Here is a 23,724-nt window from a genome sequence, read left to right as displayed (position 1 = left end):
GCTCAGGTCGCCCCCTGCAGGCCAAATCTTCGATTTATTTTTCCATCATTATTTAGACCAAAAAACATTCAGTAACATACAGCAGTTGACACAAAAATAAACTTTTTTGAGGAAGAAAAGTGAATCCAAACCCATATGTGCCTTTTTATTAATGTTTTATCGTTTTAATTAGAGCAAACACGTCTTACATAAATAAAAATCAATTATTACTATAATAAACAACTAGATAAAATTATACGATTCAACTTTTCTTTCCAAACTGTTTTGTAATATGGAAATATAGAATATTTTTCATGTATTGTGAATATTATTCTGCCTCAACACATACTGAAAAACAGGAAAATGTACAGAAAACAAACAGCAATGTAACATAAACAGCATATTTAACATTATAGTGGGAGGTGTGCACTTATCACTTAAAAATGAAAGGCAAAGTCAGTGGTTTTTACTTTCAGCATTTATTTACAGCAGGAACCACAACCATGCTCAGCAGCTGACTTTCACCACTCATATACATAATATATATATATATATATATATAAATAAAGATATATATATATATATATATATATTGTCTGTAAACATGTTTATAACTTAGCAGTACAACAAAATCTACATCTTTTACATCTTTTTTCAAGCTTCATAAAATTTGGAAAACATTTAGTGCAGCATGCAAAATTTTACATGAAACAGTGTCATGGACAAAACAAAAAAAAAAAAAAAAAAAAATCAAACAACTTGTGGTTTCACTGGCAAAGATGAAGCCTGGCTTAATATTTTACATCCAACTCAAAAGGGAGATGACATTCACCTGATGGGCGACTCTTTCTTTCCGTCACGCTTGCAACGGAAGATTTGATAGATTAAAGCTGTTTGCTGGTTTACTTACAGATAAGCAAAAGTTGCAAAAAATGGGCAGTGACTTTCAAAATGAAAACTGTATTTACAGGTGAAAATAAAGCAGCAATAAAACGCTTGTATCAGATTACGTCTCACAGATCCAAACATCTCCAAGTTGAAAATGAAGGCTAGTCGATGCAAGGACGGAGGAACTGAAAACAATGGACAACATAGTGTGTAGTGAACGTTATTTACAAAACAAAATTGTGGACGGAAAACTAATGTTCTGCAGCACAATCTCATCTGACAATGTGGCTTTGATATCTTAAAATGTAATAAATTACATACATTGTATTTATATACAAAGCCATCTTAAAACTTCAATTCTATCTTTAGAAAAAATCTATCCCAACTATGTGAATAAATAGTGTTTGTTTGGCGTATAATCCAATTAAAATCCTACAAAATTTAGCTTCAAGTTACATCAATAGTTTCTCCCAATGCAACATAAATGCTACCTTGTTGCATTTCCAGTCTGTAGTCAGCACACATACCTCGATATGTCACTGTGAGCTTTTAGCTGCCCTGGGAATCTGTACTCACTCACAGTCAGCTTTCATTTCCATATGTCATTAAATAATGACTGGCGGGCAGAGCCACTTTCAGATATATTGTACATCTAAACTGCTTGAGGCATGCTGTTGCAGATAGTGCAGTTTCTGAATAACGCAGTTTTGGCTTTTAAAAATGAAAGCAACAGAAACCACAAGTGTTCAGTATCTCTTGTGCTTCACGCCGTTCAGATGTATGCAAACTAAACAGTGAAAATGGTCCACTAAGGTGAAATTTCTCTTATATATTAAACTTTAGGCTTTTCAAAATCCATAGTGTACATTATATACAGACAATCTATATTTCACAATGTTAGCTGGTGAGAGAGTAACACTATATCTCCAAAGGCGTAACATTCATTTGAAAAAGGAGGCACTTAAAAAACATACAGTATGTACTCTGTAGTTTCTAATAAGTCCATTCACATTGGCAGCTTTTTTTTTTTTTTTATCTTTGGCTGAATGAGACAAGTGCAACTCCCTGATGGAAACATCACTGCTGTATTTGATCTCTGGTAAAACGTGTGCTGCGAGGAAACTCTCCATCAGTGAAAAGACAAATTCACCTCTTATCAACTCTTTCATGCAGAGAAATACTGATCACAAAGTACTGTAGCGGATTATTCAGAGCACCATGCTGCATTTCTTTGAGATACGCTCTTCTTTACTTGCTCAATAACGAAATGCATTGTTTCAACACACAAAGTTGTACCTTTGAGAAAAAAAGTACCACTAGAAAGAGAGATAGATGTATCACAAAAGGCACTGAAGATGCAGAAATTCTCAGATGTGTTTGAGAATCATTATTTGCTCGACACATTATTCTTAATTAATGCAAATCAATTACAGTGTGATATAAAAAGGGATGTGGATTGAAAAAATAATCTCCCATGGGATTTGGACACAGTAGCCAGCACTGTGCCTCCTACCGCACCAAGACGTTTACTGGAACATTTGCTAAATGTCTGCAAACATGCCGAAATAAATGATGAGCCTCATTCATTTTTTTTTTGCAAAAGGTTTTGTCTTTCGTAATGTTCTTAATGTGAGCGGCCAACATTTCAACATGTTGAGCAATTTCAAATACTGAACTCTCATTAAAAAAAAAGCTGACGTCAAATATACTATTGCAAAACAATGAATAGGGGTCATCATTCTGATATTCTGCAGATTCAAGAACCCTAAAAAAAAGTTTAATAGGTGAATGTAAAAACAGATGCTTTGATAAAACCTCCATTTCATTAAAACTACTTGTGCTTTGCCTTTGGTTTCTTTGCTTTCTACAGATTGAGCTGTGTTTCTGAAATTGATTTTATCAAAGTGCAAAACATATAAAAACTACCTAGAGAATAAACAGAAGTCTGAGATAAAATCTTGGCTTTCAGCGGTAAAGAGATTCTTTCCCCTAAAGTTCTAATAAGCCTTTTTGCTTCTATCAAAACAGCCAAATTAGACGACATTTTTGGCTGCGTTTAGGAAACAACTCAAAGTTCTGATTAGAGGGGGTGAAAGAATCTCCGCATGTCTCTTGGATTTGCAGTTATTTCAGAGAATTGAACAGATGTGAATGTTGATATGAAGAACAGAGCCAGAGAAGATTAGTGAACCTCCTGCCTCCTCACGAATCGTCGTCATCTCCGTTGGCGTTTGTGTTGTGTAGGAAGGCTTCCTTCTCTGGGGCCATGGGCTCTCCCTTTATTGTGCAGGGGGGAACGTAGGTGTCGGACCTAGTCAACACTGCCTCTGCACTGTTGCGAATACCGTAGCCGAAGTAGATGAATAAACCTACAAATGGTGCAGAAACATTACAGCAAAGATGTTAATTCCTTTTCAAAGCAATCAGTTAAGTAGAGATAACATGTGGTATCGTTGGCATTAAATCCAAAGCACCTAAAACCATCCAGATGGCAAAGCGCATCCAGGTTCCTCTGTCGAGCTGCATCATCAGGTACACGTTGATGAACATACTGATGACTGGGACAAACGGCAGCAGGGGAACCTGTGAGGAGAGCGTGCATTTAATTACATTAAAACCATACATATTCAAAAAATACTCTAAAAACCATACAGTGGTGAACAGAGAGATAGGTATCACGTGGCTGAGTGGGTAATGTAACGTTGCAGGGAAATTCCTGACAATCAATCCTGTTGTTGCAGCACCTTTCCAGAGGAAACAGACTTCATTTAACTCTGTGTCTTCTCTTAAACACTATGGCCACATCTTTTCAGACTGTGCAATCAAGGATTGGGGGAAAGACTGTTCAAGTATTCTTAATTTTGACACAACAAACAACCTTAGATAAAATTGCCAGTGATTTTCATATGTTTAATCAATTAACCACCTAAACCTTAAAATGTTCATCCAAATAGATATTAAGTAAAAGAAGCATTTTCATAGTTTGATTCTATCACATGTACATTCTGTATTTGCTTGTTAAAACTCTAGTGGCTACAGCACATTGCATCATTTTACATAGAGGACATTTCCTACTAAAATCAGCCTGGATTATCTGATATATCCACTATAACTAAAGTTCCATAGACTTGAATAATGAACAACTTTACATTTCTGCCAACCACTTTAAAAAGCTTGAAATTTTAGGTTTCTTCATATTTTCCAGGCAGCCATTAGGTTCCGTTCATTTCATTTCATTACAGCATGAAAACATACAGCAGTGATGCAGATGCACAGAATCTGACTGCATTGAAATACAATGAAATAAAAGTGATGAAATGTTCACTATGGTGGCATTTCAGGAGTCTGCAAGTTGATTGCAACAATTAACTGAAGTCAACAATCATTTTAAAAACTTACTGTGTACTTGGTAAACAGTCTGCAACGATGTAAAGTACACAAAGTTTGTTGCCTTAAGCTTTAAGTTACCAGTTAGTCAGTTTAGGATCAATAACAGAGTCTGAAGAGCAAATACTCCTCATTTCACTGTTTGCTTATTGATGTTTGCTCTATTCACTGTCAAACAGCTGTTAAACTGCAATAAATCTGTTTCTTTTTAAAAAGGCTTTTTATGAAACGTTCAGTGTACAGATGAGTCATTGAGATCTGCAGAGTAATTACACATCACGCTCATCGCATTCTGTGTCATTTTGTAAAACGCAACTATGAAATAATATGAAAAAAAAAACTCTTTAGTGGAAGAACACACTACCTCAAAGGCAAGCTTGGCCTTGCTCTGTGGCTGCCTCCACACGATGAAGGTGATAATCAGACAGAGCGCCATGATGATAGTGAGGACAGACACTGACCAGGGTGCCAGCCCTCCTTGAACAGCTATAACACTGAAGACGCATATCAAAACACCTGGAGGGAAAAATAAGAAAGATTTATCAGTATCCAGTATCATTATCCATCCAGTTTCCTCTGAGCTATGTGTGTATGTGTAAGTGTCTCACCGAGTATACTGGTGCAAATGTTGACAGCGAAGCCGGACAGAGGGGACGGGTCTGTGTTTGAAGGGAAAAGGAGGTTCTTGATGGTGAAACGATCCTCCGGCTGTGGTAACATGTCGATTTTCCCCTCGTTATAGGACTCAGGTTCAGGTTCGTCCTGAGTGTTGGCCATCTCATAGGCCGCGATGGACTGTTCGGGCTGGTACCTTCGGATGGCAAAACAGTCAAAACCAGTCAAAGAAACTTCATGACTCCAAAAACTGCTGTGCACTAAGGCTGAGGACTCACTAGTAGCTTTTTAAAATCCTAACCACGTTTAAACCTATCTGAATCATTAAAATTATATTTGACCTGTGTAAATTCTCGGTGTCTATTCTCATCCTCAAAGACTTTATGATCCTGTGTTTGAAAATGCATGTTTGATCAAGAGGAAGCTGAAATTGTAAGTGTCTTAAATACTTAAACACGCCTGGCCTGACTGGTCTCACTAGCTTCTGACTGGGGATTTCCTTCCCAGTAAGAAGATGGACAAATAAGGTGTTATTCAACCTGGTAATCCTCTAGTGTACCGTCAGCCGTAGGCTTGATATATAAACTGAGAGATGAGGTTTACCTGAGGACCAGCACGCAGGCAGCCACCAGAGTATAGGCCAGCAAAGTGCCAATGGACATGAGGTCAACCAGGTCCTTCAAGTCAAACAGGAAGGCCATCACCGCTGCAGGACACAGGGGAAAAATACACAACGTCAGTAAGAAGATAGACGTCTTCAAACTAATCCAAAAGGTTAAACAATACACAATCACCAGAGTATGCAAACATTGTATTTATTTTAAGATAATTCATACTTATAAAAGTATTATATAAAACTATATCATAGTAGCTGTACAGTAAGGGTATAAAACTGTTACTGTACAGCTCAATTCATTTACAACCCTATGTAATTCTTCTACATCCTCCTTCCACAGTTTAGCACTGTTACCTCTGGCCTCATCTCAGCTACCTACCAGACATAAGCCCTGCCACCAAGGTGGAGATGATGGGCGTCTTCCTCTCGCTGACATGCGCCAGAAACGAGAAAAGCAGGCCGTCGCGAGCCATAGAAAAGATAATGCGTGGCAGCGGAAACATGGAGCCGAGGAGACTGAGCCAAGGATGAAGGAAGGAGGAGGAGGAGGCAAAGATTTATAACTTAAAAGAAATATTTGTTAACTCTGGTTTCACACAAGGCCTCAACTGCTGCCATGCCCAGCCTGACATCCTGATGAACAACACAGGATGCTGTACTCAGGATGTTGCTGTGCCAGCTTCGTACATCAATCAGTTTTAAGTTTGCAGGACTATCTTTATGCTGTATGTCCATCTTGGTTTTGGTTGAGTGCTTGTGTTGAGGCCATGTGTACCAAGAGTGTCTTGTAGGGTTCTGATGGGAACCCGACCAGTGAGTGGGTTAAGGTTGTCAGCTCACCTGCCACAACACCTGATGTTACTGTAGCTGTTAGAGGGGTTTTGGTTCGTGGGCTGATTTTAGCCAAACATTTGAAGAGCAGGCCATCTTCCGCCATGGCCCAGATCACTCTCGGCATTGGGAACATGGAGCCTAGTAAACTAGTAGGGGAGAGAGAGAAAAGCATGCCATGCAGGTGAATTCACACAGTTAGAACATTTAACAGGGGATCGGTGTGTGGATAAAGTAAACTATTAAAAAAATGCCCCAAAGTACACAGTAATTGCTTTTTAAGCAATTACATATGCATCAACTTGCAAGCCAAAAGTATGTGGACACCTGAACCAGTGATTCTTGAACATCTCATTTAAAGCACTGTAACAGCTTACACTCTTCTGGAAAGGCTTTCCATGAGATGGCTGCTGGGTTTTACTGCCACTCAGCCCCGAGAACATTAGAGAGGTCAGTCACTGTTGTTGGCTGATAAGTCTGCATCGTAATTCATCCCAAAGGTGTTGGATCGGGTTGAGGTCAGGGCTCTGTGCGGGCCAGTCCAGGTCTTCTACACCAAACTACACCAAATCTCGTGTTGAAATGGGAAAAGGCCTGCCACAAACTGTTGCCACAAAGTTGGAAGCATGCTATAGTTTAAAATAGTATTTCCCTTAAGTGGAACTAAGGACTCCAAGCCATGAAAAACCAGACCAAAAGTAAACACGTCCACATATTTTTGGCCAAAAGACCATTTAAGGATGAGCACTTCAAATTAACTTAGGATATATAAAATTCAGTGAATAGTCTTAAGCTTTGTTAAAACAATATAACAACACATGCAAAAAAATATCTATCTCTAATTATATCCCCATTTTTAGACTAATTTTAGTCCCAAAAAGTATGTGAAGCTGAATTAAAAGGTAACCTGTGGAGTTTTTGGTCACTAGTAGTATTTTGTTTGCTCACGTGCACGAGCACAGTGACGCACATGTGCACGCACTAAGGAGAAGCAATGTGTATTCCTGCCAATGGTTTTTACACTATTCCACTGATCTACAGGTGGTGGTAACACATTAAGAAACACAGCGATGTGCCAACAAAGGCAATAAAAAAAAAAAAAGAAGATTGCAAGCAAGTAAACGTGGATGTAAAAAAATGCAGGTTTCAAACTTCTGTTTCTGCTTTTTCAAGTGTTTTCTGATCAAGGAAATGCAGTGAGCATGTTTGTTTGACCTCAAGGATACACACAATAGGTTTCAGTGACTAACACTAAATGTAAACAGAAGTGTTTGCTTACAAGAAAACTCCACAGGGCACTGTTGCATAAAACAAATAACATCAGTTATATTTAAGTATTTAAAAAAAAAAAAAAGAAAAGAAATAACCTTTCAGCTCCAGATGATGTCATCTATTGTTACCATGAAGGTGGTATGAAGCCACTTATTTTTAATACTACAACTAGTTAACATTCAGTACTGAATTAAACAGAGAAAGAGAATATAATAAAATCCTATAAATAGTGTGCTGGACATTAATTATTCATTCCTTAAATGCATGCTGAATAATTACAAGTCCTCTGTGAATTCTTCTGCTGAGCGGCGGTAGGAAAGCCTCTTACCTGGTCGACAAGGCACATAAAGAGCCGATGGCCACTGCGTAAGTGGCTCCCTCCCAGCCCACATGCTTAAAGGCCACCGGCAGAGGGCTGTTCTTGTCTAGCATGTAGTAAGGCATCATCACAGTGAGGGCCGCAGACACACCGAAGTATGCCACGAAGCAGATAAGCAGCGAGGCCACGATCCCGATAGGAATGGCCCTCTGGGGATTTTTCACTTCTTCTCCTTGGGGAGGAAAGATTAAGTAGAGATGTCAGAAAACTGGGGTCATGTGTGTTAATTATTAACTGCATGTATTTCCTCTCACCTGTGGTGGCAATGCAGTCAAACCCTACGAAGGCATAAAAACAGGTAGCAGCGCCAGAGAGGACTCCGGTAAAACCAAAAGGCATGAAGCCGCCTTCACCGAGACTTTCCTTTGATGGTAAGGAATCAGATATACTGAAAGAAAGGAAAGGAAGAAAACATCTTCTTATTTCTCATATCATTAGACACGTTATACATTTTGAGACTAAGCTCTTCATTTTACCTACTTCAAGCTAGAGTTGCTGGTGACACTGAGGATTTCTTCAGGGTTCAAGTCCCAGTTTTTTAGGTTTCCTTTGATGAAGCCACAGATGACCACGAACAGCAGCACCAGTACATTAACGCAGGTGAATACTTTATTTACTAAGGCTGACTCCTTCACTCCAAATGAAAGCAGACCTGTAAGCAGTTAGAGAGCAGTAAGACAGTGTGAAAGATGAAAGAGTCTAACTGTAACAAAGAGAGGAAAAAAAAAAAAAAAAAAAAGAGATAAAACACTAGAGAACTATCCGAGCTGTCCCTGACCTGTCAAAACGATTATGATGAAGACAGCAAATATGTCTGGATACTCTGCCAGGAAGCCCGGGGCGTTCATGGTCATGTATCGTCTGCAGAATACTTCGATGTGCCTTCCAATCAGCTCATCAAAGGTTGCGCTCCATGCCCTGGCCACACTTGAAGTTCCTGTGGAAGAAAGTATTCACGTAACTGAACAATATCACATGTAGCAGCCAAACCCTTTCCGTCCCTTATTTAAAATGGTCTCACCGATGATATAAGAGAGGATGAGGTTCCAGCCAGTGATAAAAGCCCACAGCTCTCCAACTGTGACATAACTATAGAGGTAAGCAGAGCCTGTTTTGGGTACACGAGCTCCGAACTCAGCATAGCAAAGACCCGCCAGGACAGAGGCAAGGGCAGCAATGAGGAAGGAGAGGACAATGGCAGGTCCAGAACTGTCTCTGGCCACGGCGCCAGCTAGCACGTAGACGCCAGCGCCAAGAGTGCTGCCAACGCCCAGGGCCACCAGATCAAACGTGTTAAGGCATCTAGAAAAGTGGGAATCTTCTATGTTATAGTCCACAACCTTAACCCGCAGAAGCTGCTTCCCGATGCCTTTTAATGTCGTCAGAATCATCCTGGCCCTCTCACTGCTCTAGAGAGGATAACTGGCCTGTTGACAAAGAAAGACAAGAGTGTCAGTGTTGAAATTACTATGTATTTGTAGACTTAAGAAAAGAACAAAAACTATGGTATCGTTCCAGTCCCATATTAAGCAACTCTTTGTTCCTTGAGCTTCTAACTTTGAATACTTGGTTGTTTAATACCAATAAATGACTTCATTTCGCATTTTGTTGTGTTCTTTTTTTTTTTTTTTTTTAGAACAAAAGCTTCTTGTCTATTGGCATTTAGAGTAGAGACACTCCCAAATTCCTCTGCTCAACCTACTTGCACTCTCTGCTCAGTGATGGAGGACAGTGAGCATCTGGACCATGTCACCATGCAGAAAAAAGAATATGAGAACATACTCTATTGATGTATTTTGCATCATGAGGGGCATTAACCTACTGCAATGACAGGCAAACAGAATTTAAGGATTTAGTGTCTGGTGGGAGATTTTCCAGAGACCCGTCAATGTTGTTGAAATTCATATTGACTGCCTGTAGAGATCAACATAAGTCACAGAGGATTTCTTTTAATTTCCCCTTTTAAATGTCACAAGTAGCAAAAAAACTGTCACTATTTAAAAAAAAAAAAACAAACTCTGAATCAGAGAAACATAAAAACCTCACCTTAGTTTTACAGCTTAGTTTAAATTCTTCACACTGACGGTGTGTCACAGTATGTGTGATGACAGTTTGTAAAAAGTGTGAGTCTGCATACAACACGTTACCACAGAGGATAATATTAAGTTTGGGTCTGGCTGTCAGAATGCAGTCAAAATTGTCCCATAATTCTTTGCACATCAAAATTCCCATGACAATGATCAACTCAGGGACATTTTCTGTGTAATGAGGCATAAGTAAGTTAAAGTGTATGTTTTTTTTGTGTTTTTTTTTAAAAACCTAATTGTAACATATTTACCACAGGAGCCAATAGGAAATAGCTTAGACATGTTCAGATAGTCTACATACTTACAGTAAAGTATGTACTGAATAAACACTTCATTCTATTAGCATATACAGGAATGCAGTATTGTATGTACAGGCTGTGAATTCGCACAAAGTTTCAGATCCAGATGGAAATTACCTTTTATAAACACTGGACAAACTGTCAATTCCCCATTTACTTTCTCATTCTCTTTTACTTTGCGATAAATATTTTATCACATTAGAACTATTTAACATTATGTACATTTTAATTTTTTTATCCAAACTGCTGTCACTCACTTTGTTCTCCATCATATTTTTTTTTTTTTTTTTTTTAGATGAAAACTGGCTCCGATTGGGTTGTTTTAAGGCTCAAAGTTTTGACTGTTGGCGCCATTGACCGCATATAAAGTAATAATAAAAAATAATAAAATATGTATCTTCACCATCACCTTCATATGTAACGCTGCTGAATTTGTATACTAACATAGCATCAGATTTTAGTCTGAATTTACGTAGTTCTACATTCTGAATAGTATGCTCCATTAATATACTTCAATTTATGTACAGTATATAGAATGAATTAAGTTAAATTGGGCACTTCTTACATTTAAATTACAAGAGATATTTACTATTTTCAAAAGAAATTCTACTCTCATTCTTTTACTTTGATCTTATGTTCTTTTACTCTATGTTAAGAGTGCAGACAGCAGTAAAACTACACTTCATCCCATATGAATGAGCCAATTAAGATTTAAAATGGTTTTATGTGAGAGACATTAGTTTTCTCTCATCAAATGGCAAAATGCCAAATTGAGTCACATCAGTCATACCTTCTTCAGAAACTATAATGTGAAATAATGCAGTATCAATATTATAAAAAAGGCACAGTAATAGACTTACTATGCATATTTTTCATGTCTCATATGACAAAACAGAAAAATAGTTGAACCAAAGCATGATGTTGCCAGTAATTTAAGAACAGCATCATCTGCCAGACAATTAAAAATAATTATTATTGTGCAGGGCATAATTCTGGCAGTCCAAGCTCCAATTTCAAAGCCTCTGCTAAAACAGCACAGCAATGACAGATATAGATCTGCCAAACAGTAACGACAAGTACTCACTCTCACAACACAGAAAGATCCCCTTTCTTCACAGATGCACACTTACTCTCCCAGTCTACAAATCCACTCGACCGCTTTCTCCCGAGTGTAGCTACAGACTCATTTCCAGTCTTCTTCAAATGAATAGAGCTGAAAGAAACGTTCACAAGTCCTGTTTGACATGTGACACAGACGCCTCTTAGTGTACAAACCATTCAGGTGTCCGGCCCTCAAATAGAACAGTGACACATCACATGGCCCGGGGGGGCTCAAGACACTCGGAGCAGCTGTGATGATAGCTGTCCTCCCCCGGTGCAAGACTGACTCATTCTGGCAGGCTCTGCTTGTTATCAAGTCATGAATACCAGACAACAAGGAAAATATGAACTGGCTGTACTTTTTTACCCTTTTACAGCAGAAATACTCACTTTGCATAAAATATAAACTTGACTAAGACTTGCTTATAAATTTTGCCTGTATTAGGAATTGTAGTTAAATAAGAGAATATCACCCATGTGCTTTGTGAATATGCAGATGCTAGTAGTAGTGTATGTACTTCCTGTTAGGTAGTATTTCCACTACATATCAGGAAGTTTGGATTAGTGTAGCACATTCTTGTAAAAGGAGACAAGAATCAAGGACTAAATGAGCTTTAGTGTTGTTGGACGGGTTTGTGTTGTCTGTCTAGGTTATGATGACCTGGACGGGAAATACATTTCATTGCGGCATCAGTTTGATAAGACCAACGTGCAGAAGCCAAAGCAACTCTGACTGAATGCGCATGAAGCTATTAAAAGACATTGCACACAAACTTAAAAAAGAAGAACTGCGTCCGTAAACTGATGTGTACTTCTCACGTCGACCACAAATGTGAACGGAAGTAAGTCTCCTTATATGTTGCTCAAGGGAGAACATTTGTCACATCGCAACCCGGGCAAAAGGGGCAAGAACAGTCAGTGGTTCAGGACTCAGCATAGAACCACAGCATGTCCGTGATGTGACATACGGTGGCTGAGCTAAAAAAGGAGTGTGGGCAGGAGAGGGGCCTGCCTTCCTCTTAGCCAATCGTCGAACTCGACACCTGCTTGTGACACACAGGAGCATGCGGGTGAATTTGGAATAGCAGTCAGTCACATGCTCTTCACTACAGTATTTGGGGTGGAAATACCTTTTCTCTTTCAAATGCCTTTTATCGTAGCCTTGACCTTGTATATATTCACACACGAGGAAGGCAGCAAAGTCACAATAACACTTCAAACTAAAAACAGAAATGAACCTATGGAAAATATACATTTGTGTGTGTTCTGCTCTCTCAGCGAGCCAAACACACTTCCAATGAAGGGTGAAGACTGCGGGTCGCCTTTCAGGTTTTTACTGGAAGCAGTTGTGAAACTGGTTCAATGGTGGTGATTACGAGTCAGGAAACAATGGGATTCCATAAACAAGAGTTAGACCAAAAAATATTGTTAAAATGTGTAAAGTAACAAGAAAACTGTTACTTGTTACCGGCGCTTCGTGCCGGGAAGAAACAAAGTATCACCAGTGAAAGATCAAAATTCAATCCCCATAAGAAGTACAGCACTGGAATAAATCTAGTGAACATACTGTACAAGAGCAGTTATCCCAGAACAGTAGAACAGTGTAACTTCAAGCCACAAGATGCATAGACATATTGGTATTTTAGATATATATTAGTATTAAAGTCAAACTTTCTGTGTGGCTAATACAAAAAACTACAGTTTCATTCATTCTCTCTATGTAAATTGAGGTTAACAATATATCCTTAAAATACAGCTGACTTGCATTCAATCCTGCATTAATACTGGACCTGCACGTCTGTGTTGGCTTCATTCAAATGACGCTGCAAATGTTACATCCATTACATACAACAGACCAACATCTGCAGAAGCACCTGTGTCTGGGAAAACACATTATCTGAGGGTCCGGGTGTACAACGTGATATTTTTCTAACATGAATTTGCAAAAAGCCGCTGACTGCCTTTAATTACAAATTTTTTCCTGCCTGAATTTAAAAGAAGAGGACGGCAGAAAGCCGGTGGGTTCCCACTTGGCATGTGAAGGGGTATTTAGCAGCACAACAAAAAGCCCACCTGCTCTTGTGGTGTGACAGGGGATGGAGCAAAACAAAGTGCCACGTGAGGTCCATCATAAAACAGAGAGCTTACACAAGCCAAATACACTTTCCTTTCCAAGAATTTAGGCCTTACTGACATCTCTAGGGCCAAAATGACCTTGTAATATTAATCACACCGATCTGATAGACAAAGAACAACAGCTTTCACTGTTTTCTGGGTTCATACCTTCACAGACAGAAGCCTTAGAGTGGGTCTTGAACACCACGGCTCTGTTTCTTGCCTTTGTGGAAAAAGAGAGAAAACGGAGTCCTTTTCATGAGGCAAGTAGACAGATTAATGACCACTGAGGGCTGAATATCTTCATTTCTTAACACTTTAATACCTGAATGTGAAACTCTGTGACGAGATGCTTCACTTACATGATGGAGAATGTGTGGTGAACACATTTTGAGATATTAAACATCTTGCATGTGTGTTTTAAGATTAGATGAATAACTGTATTTCATCACATAATAAAAACAGAATATATAATCCATCTATATCTTTGGGTAATCAAGCAATCGCATTTTAAAAACTGATAAGGTATTCACATACAGTATGGGGGGGGGCTACATACTGTACACACATGCAGTACAGCCAATAATAGTATCATCCATGATGCAGATTGTGAGATGTTGACACCTTGGTTTAAAGCCAGGTGCAGTGTCAAAAACAGTCGCCCTGTCAGAGCTCAGCTGACATGACCTTGCAGGCTTCTGACTGATTCAGTGTTTACATTACGTACCTTCACTGTGATTTTAAACTCTGTGACCTGATGTAAAATCATTAATGTGTCACGGTGACACCAAATACAGCATCTACACAATAACTTTTATCCTCAAAACACTTCCAGTTGGTATTCCACACACTGTATCTTCACTCATATATATATATATATACACACACACACATATATTACATATATACGAGTGTCCCTGAATTGTAGGAACAATCCTTACTCTGAGATAAAGTGTCTGACCCCTTGCTGGTTCCGTGTCAGTAATATTGCTGCTAACAAAAATCATACATTCACCTTTATTTGACAGGCAATCACACACTGTGTGTTTAAGATGATTGATTGGCTTCATGCGCATATGTTTTCAGAACATTTTCAGGCCTAATTAGGTAAGATGTTAAGAATGTGTAATTTTTGAATTTCTTTGGTGAATTTATTTCTCACATATCACAAGTGGACTTAAATAACTTAAAATCTGATTTTGAGTATTTGGCTTAGTTTCAGCCATGCATGATTAATGAGTTAATTATAATTTTACACACATGGTAGAATTTTCAAAGATGTTCTAAAACTTCAAAAATGGGCAAAAAATGCATTTGAATGAAAATATCTTGAACAATCACATCAAATTTAGGTAAATATAAGCTGCTCGCAGTTTTCACACGATAACATGCATTTGCAGGCTGAAAAACGTGTTTTAGTCATAGTCTTCATCATCTACCCACGTTGTCCGTTTTGAGTATTATGAGCAAAGTTATTAAAGCATGTTACATGTGGTTTTTATTAACATTGATCAAAAAAGTGCAAGAATTTCCGTTTAGTTGCAGTGGGTTCAGATGAGTTCGCGCACACCACTGGTGAAAATGACACTACTGAAAATATTTGATGCTATAAAAGGCAATGTTTGAACGCTCACTGCTCAGTCATTAAGCGCGGTGCACATCCGCACAAAACTATTTCTGATCGACTGTACAGCCGTGTATCAATAATAAAGCTCTTTGCTCCGGACAGGGCAACTTTTCTGTCTGTTGGTATGAATGGAAAAGTACACAGTGGCCGCTCTCAGACAGCCTCAGGTTATATTGCATCAGCCAAATCGCTCCTTCTTTCAGACCATGTGCACTCCTTCCTGATGGAGTACTGCAGGAAACGCATGGCAGAACTGTTCCCTTTTCCCCCCTTTACAGAACGCTAACAAAACGCTATAGAAACATAAATGCAACATTCAGGAGAAATAGAGAGAAATATCTTAAATATCAAATAAAAACTTTTAAGTATAAAACTTTAAACATCTTACCTTCTGTAATTAGAAAAAAAAGCTGCTGCCTGTTTCAGTTATCCCGACAACAGCTGCATGAAACACTTTCATCAGCCTGGAACTTCAGCCAGATGGTTTCTTGGGAAGGTCTCACTCACACACACACACACACACACGTTTACACACACGCGGAAAGCGGGAAAGGCCACCCAGCTATCTCTGGCTCCACCCAATGATTTTTAAAGGCTATTAGATTACAAATCCGCCCTTGCCTCTGCAAAGACCACCTGAAACCATTAGATGGCGGTCTTTACATGCAAATGCCCCCTCCAGCTTTTCCTGTAGCTACCTTTAAGGCATCCTAAATGGTGATCAGAAACAGTAACACACCCTGGGTTGTCATCTTAATTTTAAATTTGGCTCTATATCAGTATGCATATGTTGACATCTTATCCTGCTGCTCCTCCTTCCTTTAATCAAGGCATGCAAACACATCACACATCAGCACAGGGTGATTATGGATTGCTTGGAAAGTTGCAAAAGCCTCAGTGGGGGAATACAAAGCTGTTACGCTTCATTCTCTGAGTTTGCTGCCGTGGCTTGTGGAGCGGTAGGCTACCATGTCGTGATCCTCTTATTTCAGCCTGATTCTTGTTATATAGGCCCAAAATCTACACCAGGATTTGGGATTATCAACACAAGGTGATCCAATAGTCAGAACAGACGGCTCAGCATACAAATGGAAGGCAGACCAGTCATGACTAAGCTCCATACAGGATGGAGAGATTCCTTTCAACCAGATCGGTACTTTTTAGGCCCTGCTGAATAGCTGCAGAAGTTGCTGAGATGTATGAAGGATTGCTGGATATTTGGGCTGCTTCATGATTCCCTCCTTTGCTTTGACTATAACTACTACATGTATCACAGCTTACTAAGACATAATTGGTTAGAGAAGTGCTGTATATGCTGCCTTATCTGACATTTCTAGATTTATGGTTGACTGCTGCTCACCCTGCGGGCCAATTGTGGATCGCCTTGATAAATGGAAGTGAGTGTGCTAAGGTGATTTTGAAGTAATGCAGTACCTGTGAGACTCAGAGAAGGAAGTACTTCAGAAGAAATACTTCCACATTTCCCCTCACACCTGATATCTCTGCATTTTGCTTCTACGATATCTTAATATTTTTGGTGGATGGTTTGAACTTATGTTAAGCACCTTCATAAAACCTGTGGCCTGAGCGCATTCTGTGTCAGCAGGCCAGTGTTTCCCAGCTCGTCCTTAGGAGCTTGATGGTTTTCATCCAAGCTGTTTAATGAGTAATGAATAGACTGAGAATGAGATACGGGGAGAATGCAGTTAATTACCTTGTAAAATAGAAAATGTGGACCCAAAGTGGCACTTTGGGTCCTGATGATCTGCATTAGAACCAGTCACTGCCAGTGTTCTGCATAAAGATGAAAAAAATGTGAGTGATGACAAAAAGAATATCAGCACACTCTGTTCAGCGTTGGGCCTGTCAACAGTCCCACCACAAACATCGATCTCCCTCTCTCTCTCTTGCTGATGAGTAGTTCACTAAGACGGCCTGAATCAGGCAGTTTGGTTTACAGTCATACCAATCACAATGAGATAAATAAAGATTCAAAATGGTTTGACCCAGGAGGCACAGGATCCCTCGTTCTCAAGGGTTCGATACTGACAGTAAAGGATTACTCCATTTTTTTGGAAATTTGTTTGCTGTCTTACCAAGGATTACATGAAAATTTGGTATCAATTTCATCATTTTCAGTAATGAGCTTGGTTGTATATTTAGCCTTGCTTCTAGCACAAACACTGGAAGCACAGTTCAGCCTCTGTCAAGCCCCAAAAAAACCCAAAATGTTATAGCAGTTCCAAAACTAGCCCCAGTTTGTGCCTCTCATGTATTATCAATACATCCCATCTAAGCATCCCTTTCTCTGAAAAATAAATACCACGTGAGCTTCGAAAAACAGAATACTCAGAGACTTCCAACCATTGGGATAAAAAAACCATTCCTCACAATAAAGAGGATTTTGAGTCTACTTCCCAAAAAAAGATGGTAGCCAGTAATAACTGTCCGTACTCGATTTGTGCCATGTGATGTGTATATTTGTCTATATTGTATAATTACAATATTATATTTGACAAACTTGGATCAGAAATACATATGAAACTTTGGAAACAGGTTTAAAATGCTTTTTATCCTACAGCAGACTGAATATTTTTTTCCTTAGATGGTTAGAAGAGTCATTGCTGATTCTGGAAATACTTTTAGTAAGTGATATTATAAACGACCTTCTGGGTTTTTTAAAGATCACTAGGTATTTATTTCTCAGTGAAAAGGTTGCATAGCTCTGTGACTGGAATGTAACTAATACATGAGAAGTACAAACTGGGACAACTCCAAAACTACCTTATTTACATGTTGTATCCTCTGGTTTTACAATTTATGACTTGTGATGTACAGAAAAATGTTGCAGCTCATACATGCTAATATTTTTATTAAGCACTATTGTTACACCAGTTTTGTATTCCCAACATGACTATAAAATGCAGAAAACACAAATCATTAAGGCTCCTATGATTTGCTCCTCTGAGCATCTTTTGAACATATCATATAGGAGGCTAAAGTTATGGAAGACAGTAGCGACTTAACATTCAAGAAATATACAACTAGCTGGTATAAAAAAGAACAGGTTCCCCAGGTGGTCGAACCTGCAGGAGCTGATTGTTCCTGAAAGCCAAAGGCTACAGTACCTCTCGTTAAAGTCGATGCTGAAGAGTACATACTCTTGTTACCTGTTCCACATATTCAGGAGAGGACAAAACAAGCAATCTTTCTGTAGGCTGAAATTCATGAATAATGATTAAAAAAATCTAACCTTTGCCAGTTCTTTTGACATTTATAGTGTATTGTGCACAAAACTTTAAAATTTAAGGGTTTAAGAAAGTTTAACTCTTAACATGTATGCTTATATTTAACCAAACCAGAGGTTTGACCAAGAAGTTCTCTGGGGGGATATATGTCATTAAACTGGTTTCTCAGATACTGGTTTTCCCTGCTGTTTGAACACTCTGATATTCACATACAAACTGCAAGACAGGGAAGTGATGTGATTTCATGCAGAGTCTAGATCATTGCCTTTCAAATCTTATTGCTTCATACTACATTCCGAGTTCTTATATCATATCCTGCCTGCCATTTAGCAATTGTTTCCCTTCTGTGCCAGCAGATGAAATACCACATGACCACAGAACATTTCACTTATTAATGTAATTAACTTGATATTTGAGAATGAGATGTATGTGGTAGAAATGGTACAAATAGTGCCTATTTTGGCCTGAGCAATTACGCAATTATCTGGAAAACACAAGTAACACAATCGAATATCATTGTAGGCAGCTTGTGTTAAAGCTGCAGCAGCGTACATTACGAAATCATTTCCTGACTTGTGCAGTCTCTTGGGTCAGACTCTGAAAACACCCTCTTTGCGCATTTCATACCCCCCATTTCTGACTAAGACATTGTTTAATTCTCAGAAATCTTTCCTCTTGGCATTTATATCATTGCTTTCATGCACAACACAATGTACTGTATATGTCCTGCATATTTCATGTCATATCTATAGGAGGTACTCACGACAACACAAACACCTATAATTCAGTGCAATACACATGAAATAGTCATGCAGTAAGGTTTAACTTTTGGAAGCTTGCAGTTTAGTTTTTTTTTTTTTTCATTCTATTCTGCTGAGTCTTTCAGAAAGGTGTTGGTTTGACTCTGGTAATCACAGAGGCTGTAGCTTGTGTTGGTGTTGCATTGTGCTGTAAAGTGTTTCATTTTGGTAACTGGATTGGACAGCATTATACTGTACAGGCCATCCTTTGTAGTGACACATACATACTATACTATGAAATAGTTGCGGGACATTAATTTAAAAAAAGAATTTTTGGTATTTGTCTTTATTATATACTTGACAATGATGAGAGACTGAAAAGTTGTAGAAAACATATTATTTCAAAACATGAAGCTGAACCCTAAGTACTGTATGGACCAGTACCAGATAAACCAGAGAGAAAATGTATTCAGAGAGAGAAAAGAAAAAAATCACTTCTGAACCACAAAAATGCAGCTTCAAACGTTACCACAGAATTGAATCAGCACCTGAAACAGCCTCAACAAAAGCTACATTGTGATCTTCCCAAAGTGCTTTTCATGGCACTGCTACCATTAAGAAGCTGCTTGTATTGATGCAGCGCACAAAGACACATAATCTGGTGTAAGTGTAACACAAAGTGTAGATGCCTAGAAAATAGAAATTGAAGTATTATGGTCTCATGAGTTGTCTTTCAACCTTCTTATATATGGTGTGGGAATCACTGAGGCAGCTCTGTACGGTCCCGTAACAACATTTCACAGCTTCCCTGGTCACCAAATTGAAACTGAAACTTCACAGGGCAGAGTACATTACTTCTTTTGTCATCCCAAATATTTGGGGGCTTTCCTTGCTGGAGACTGGTCCAGTATCCTTCTACACACAGATCAGGACTTGTATACGATGGCATTTCAAGTATGTTTAAAGCTGCTTTAAAAGGCAAAAGTTCATTTATTGATATATTGTAGTTTCCCTTAGTTTGTTCACAGCTGTGCAGTATGTTACATTATCAACACAGTTATTCACTATTGCTCATGATTTTTGTAAAAAAAGAAGAAAGAGTAAGGTATCAAAGCTTAAATTGCACACAAAAAGGTAAAATTTAAAAGCCTACGCACTACACCTTGAGTAAGAGTTTTGTTTCAAAAGAACATTCTTCTTGAAAAAATGATTCAATATTTTAGATATTCGCTGGCAAAAATGACAAAAATACATTAAGAAAAAGAAAAAGAAAATAATTGTGATTGTAAAATATTTATTTTTCATTCAAGATAACCTTATTTAATAGTTCCATTTGCAATATTATTTTTTTTCCATAATTTGTGTATCATTTCCTGTAAGAATCATAGAATATATATGTGTGTGTGTGTGTGTGTGTGTGTGTGTGTATATATATATATATATATATATATATATGGACCCAAGTGCTCATGTTATTTGATGTACATTGTCCCTTCTTAAATAAAGTAAACACATTTGATCTATTTAACTCTTTCATGACATCTCATTAGATGAATTTAAGGCCACAGTGTAAATTTAATATTTCAGGTAACTGAGACATCTCTGTTAGCTACATGCAGCCTTGTACACAGGTTCACCTGTGCAATCTAAAGCAATCCAATACAACAGCTCTGCCATAAATTCTACATTTACAAAGCTTATACATTTTCAGTTTTTGTTGACATTGTCAGAAAGGTGATAATTCTACTTTATTATTGAGGTTGTAGTGGGTGCTGGTGGTGGTGGTGTACTGGAGTGCATTATATTGAATGGTGTTCCTAATATTTTGTCCACTCCATTTACATACATGAGGAGGGCAAAATATTAGGAGCACCATTCAATATAAAGCAATCCAGTACACCACCATCACCCACTACAACCTCAATAATAAACATAAAGTAGAATTATCACCTTTCTAACTATGTCGACAAAAACTGAAAATGTATAAGCTTTGTAAATGTAGAATTTTTGGCAGAGCTGTTGTATTGGATTAGATTGCACAGGTGTACCTAATGAAGTGGCAGGTGAGTGTATGAGGGAACTCTCACTAAAGAATGAAACTGACAGACAGGCTCCAATTCACAATTAGAGTAAACTCTAAAACTATTAAGGCCAAAAAGAACAGTTTTTGTATCAAATACTCTGTGCTCTGGAGGATGCTGGATTTCCAGAAGTGTGTGATGGGTCAGAATCAGTAGTCAGGCTGCACATCCAGTTTATCCACATTTTTCTTGCAACCAGACAGACACTGATGTATTATCATTAGTAATAATGAAAGAAATATGCCGCAATAGTTACTGTGCATCAGACATCAATTTTACTTTTGAGAATAAATGCAGACAATTAATTTTGGCAGTGGTAAAACGACAATGACATTGGGTCAGATGAGGGATGATTAAACACTCCACTTCAGTCTCATAACCTCGTTGCTTGAAATTTATGCAGAGTGATCCTCTCTGTGCTTTTCGAGAGGTGGAAAAGGGCATTTTGAATGCTTTGGTGTTATACAAAAAGAAATGACATGTTCATGATACTTTTGACTAAACACAAGAGGATGGTCCTGAATATAAATGTGTTTTCTTCAGCTGCAGGGAAGGCAGATCAAAACCCACGCTACAATACAGCATATATACAATACACTGGCTTAAATGACTGAGAATCTGCACTAATGCTGTAGGTGTACATCATAGAATTACAGTGTCTATGGCAGTAAATCAAGGCATTAGCTTTTTACTAGGATAACCAAAATCAGCTCGTTTCACTTACTGCTTTGATAAAACGTGCAGAGAATACTGAAAATTGTCCAAAAGACATCCATTCATATGGCAACAAGAGATTTTCAGAGGGAGGCTGGAAGCAGATTGTCTTTTATCAATTATCACAGTCATTTGCGAAACATAACCTTACAATATGATGAAAGCTGTCATACAATAGAGCATTTTAATGATTTGCACTTTTTTTGCCTGAGTGAGTGAGTTCAGTAGCCATAAAAACAGTCACCTTCCATCAATGATGTTCTACAGTTCTTCCAAAGTTTAGTTAATCAATAACCTTCTCACATAACAGCTATGGGGAACAAAGGATGAGCGTTGCAGCTGTTCTTTGAGATGTTCAATCTTCATGTATGTTGAGACAAAAGTCACATAGGTCGCAGCTAATTGGGAGAGGCACACGTTGTTCTCCGTGTGAATTTACGCTGCTTGTGTTTTTCAGGAACGTTTGCAATAATCTCAGGGGAGCACTACAGTACCTAATGAACATGGTGCACATAAATCATAGCATCTTAGAGCAGTGAGGTGTGTGAGTCATACCTGCGAAACTGTTTTCTCCCACACAAAATGATATGTCAATCATCAGTATCATCTCTTAGTAGAATTTAGCAAAAATACAGTGAATTCTTGACACAAACTACTTTAATAGTCTACAGTGGAGGGAATTATGCATTAGTTTTTGTAAAGTGGAGGGAAAAACCTTGTAATTCAGCTAAAAATGTTACTGTGTACTGTATATTATGTGACACACTGTGAACAATCTAAATTAGGTGATTTTATCACTTTGCTTTAGCTGCAAATTAATGGCTTAATAACTGGGCCATAAATAACGACATAAATGCTCCCAGTAGCTGCATAAATTCAAGCATTATAGCGCAACTGCTTTAGATACTCATTAGAAGTATAATAACTCAAAGCAGCTTATTACTTTGTGCAAATTACAATATTTTTATACTTACAATGTCCCACAATGTAAATTAACAAAGATGAATGACCTAGACTTAGATTAAATACCTAGACATTTAGATTTTCAAGTGCTGGTAAGACTGTAAATATCTTTGTTTCTGACGCTGACTATAATATTATTTGTATTTAAATACAAAATAATTAAAACCAAGTCAAATGTATTTCAACATTTATAACATCAAAAAAAATCTCTGAGCTTTAACCATGTAAGAATAAATTAATGCTTGCATTGCTTTCTTCTGCCACAGTCACTGGTCATGTGTTTCAGATGACACGCCAAATTCAACGGAGCCTATAAATGGCTGCTGGCTACTGGTGGACGGACTCTGCAGGCAGGGCTTTGAGTTTTAGCATCTAGCTGCTGGTTAGTTTGGACGCTTCCCAAATGGACCAATCTGTAGTAAATGGGGTTACACAGCATCTAAGGTTGCAGATGGTGTTTGAAAGCAGCAAAGCTCACAATAATACTTTTTTCCATTTAGAAAAAGACTCAAACACAAAAAGCAGGTTTGGGTGGTGTGCAAGGTTGACACTTTAAGATGAAGGTGATTGTTAACACACAGTTTGATGTTGGAATCCATTCTCGATCCTGGTCTCTGTGGAGACAATCATCCTCTAATAACAGTAATTTATCTCCTCGTTGGCCAGGACAATAGCTGTTCTGCAGGGGATGTAGACCTGAGGGAAAGAAAGAGAAAGAGAGACAAAGAGAGGAAAGAGAGTGGGGAGAAAAGTGAGATGATAATTGAAGACTAGTGATGTTA

General features: G+C 38.3%; 2 protein-coding genes across 4 annotated transcripts in view; both read right to left on the bottom strand.

Moving 5' to 3' along the window:
* Positions 1–2,239: 2,239 nt before the first annotated feature.
* LOC121898712 (high affinity cationic amino acid transporter 1-like) lies at positions 2,240–15,768 on the bottom strand. Of its 3 annotated transcripts, XM_042414070.1 has the most exons (13): positions 15,585–15,768; positions 13,738–13,792; positions 8,989–9,394; positions 8,746–8,904; positions 8,448–8,619; positions 8,222–8,355; positions 7,917–8,139; positions 6,326–6,465; positions 5,473–5,575; positions 4,863–5,065; positions 4,619–4,770; positions 3,342–3,450; positions 2,240–3,236 (listed from the first exon to the last, which is right to left on the bottom strand). In XM_042414070.1, exons 3-13 carry the CDS (start codon positions 9,356–9,358, stop codon positions 3,070–3,072), a joined length of 1,932 nt encoding a protein of 643 aa, XP_042270004.1. In that variant the 5' UTR covers positions 9,359–9,394; positions 13,738–13,792; positions 15,585–15,768; the 3' UTR covers positions 2,240–3,069. The 3 variants fall into 3 exon arrangements, with proteins under 3 accessions (XP_042270004.1, XP_042270003.1, XP_042270005.1); XM_042414069.1 differs by lacking the exon at positions 13,738–13,792; XM_042414071.1 differs by lacking the exons at positions 13,738–13,792; positions 15,585–15,768 and adding an exon at positions 11,438–11,681.
* Positions 15,769–21,517: 5,749 nt separating this feature from the next.
* Positions 21,518–23,724, bottom strand: part of gbe1b (glucan (1,4-alpha-), branching enzyme 1b) — a 91,605-nt gene continuing 89,398 nt past the window's right edge. The window contains exon 16 of the mRNA XM_042414869.1: positions 21,518–23,638. Coding sequence (XP_042270803.1) covers positions 23,576–23,638 — 63 coding nt within the window. The 3' untranslated portion in view covers positions 21,518–23,575. The remainder of the gene's footprint in view (positions 23,639–23,724) is intronic.

Source organism: Thunnus maccoyii, chromosome 6 (genome assembly GCF_910596095.1).
Source record: "Thunnus maccoyii chromosome 6, fThuMac1.1, whole genome shotgun sequence".
In the NCBI taxonomy this organism is placed as follows: Eukaryota; Metazoa; Chordata; class Actinopteri; order Scombriformes; family Scombridae; genus Thunnus; species Thunnus maccoyii.
The sequence above is the reverse complement of the archived record's forward strand: the minus strand, read 5'-3'. Positions and strand labels throughout refer to the sequence as shown.

What these genes read in the sequence shown, in the direction of transcription:
- LOC121898712 (XM_042414070.1), bottom strand. Translation starts at nt 9,358, where the DNA reads ATGATTCTGACGACATTAAAAGGCATCGGGAAGCAGCTTCTGCGGGTT. An exon ending in TGACTGCATTGCCACCACAG is followed by an intron (nt 8,140 to 8,221) that starts GTGAGAGGAAAT and finishes TTCCTCCCCAAG; the next exon opens with GAGAAGAAGTGAAAAATCCC. An exon ending in GCCTGCGTGCTGGTCCTCAG is followed by an intron (nt 5,066 to 5,472) that starts GTAAACCTCATC and finishes TGCCATCCGAAG; the next exon opens with GTACCAGCCCGAACAGTCCA.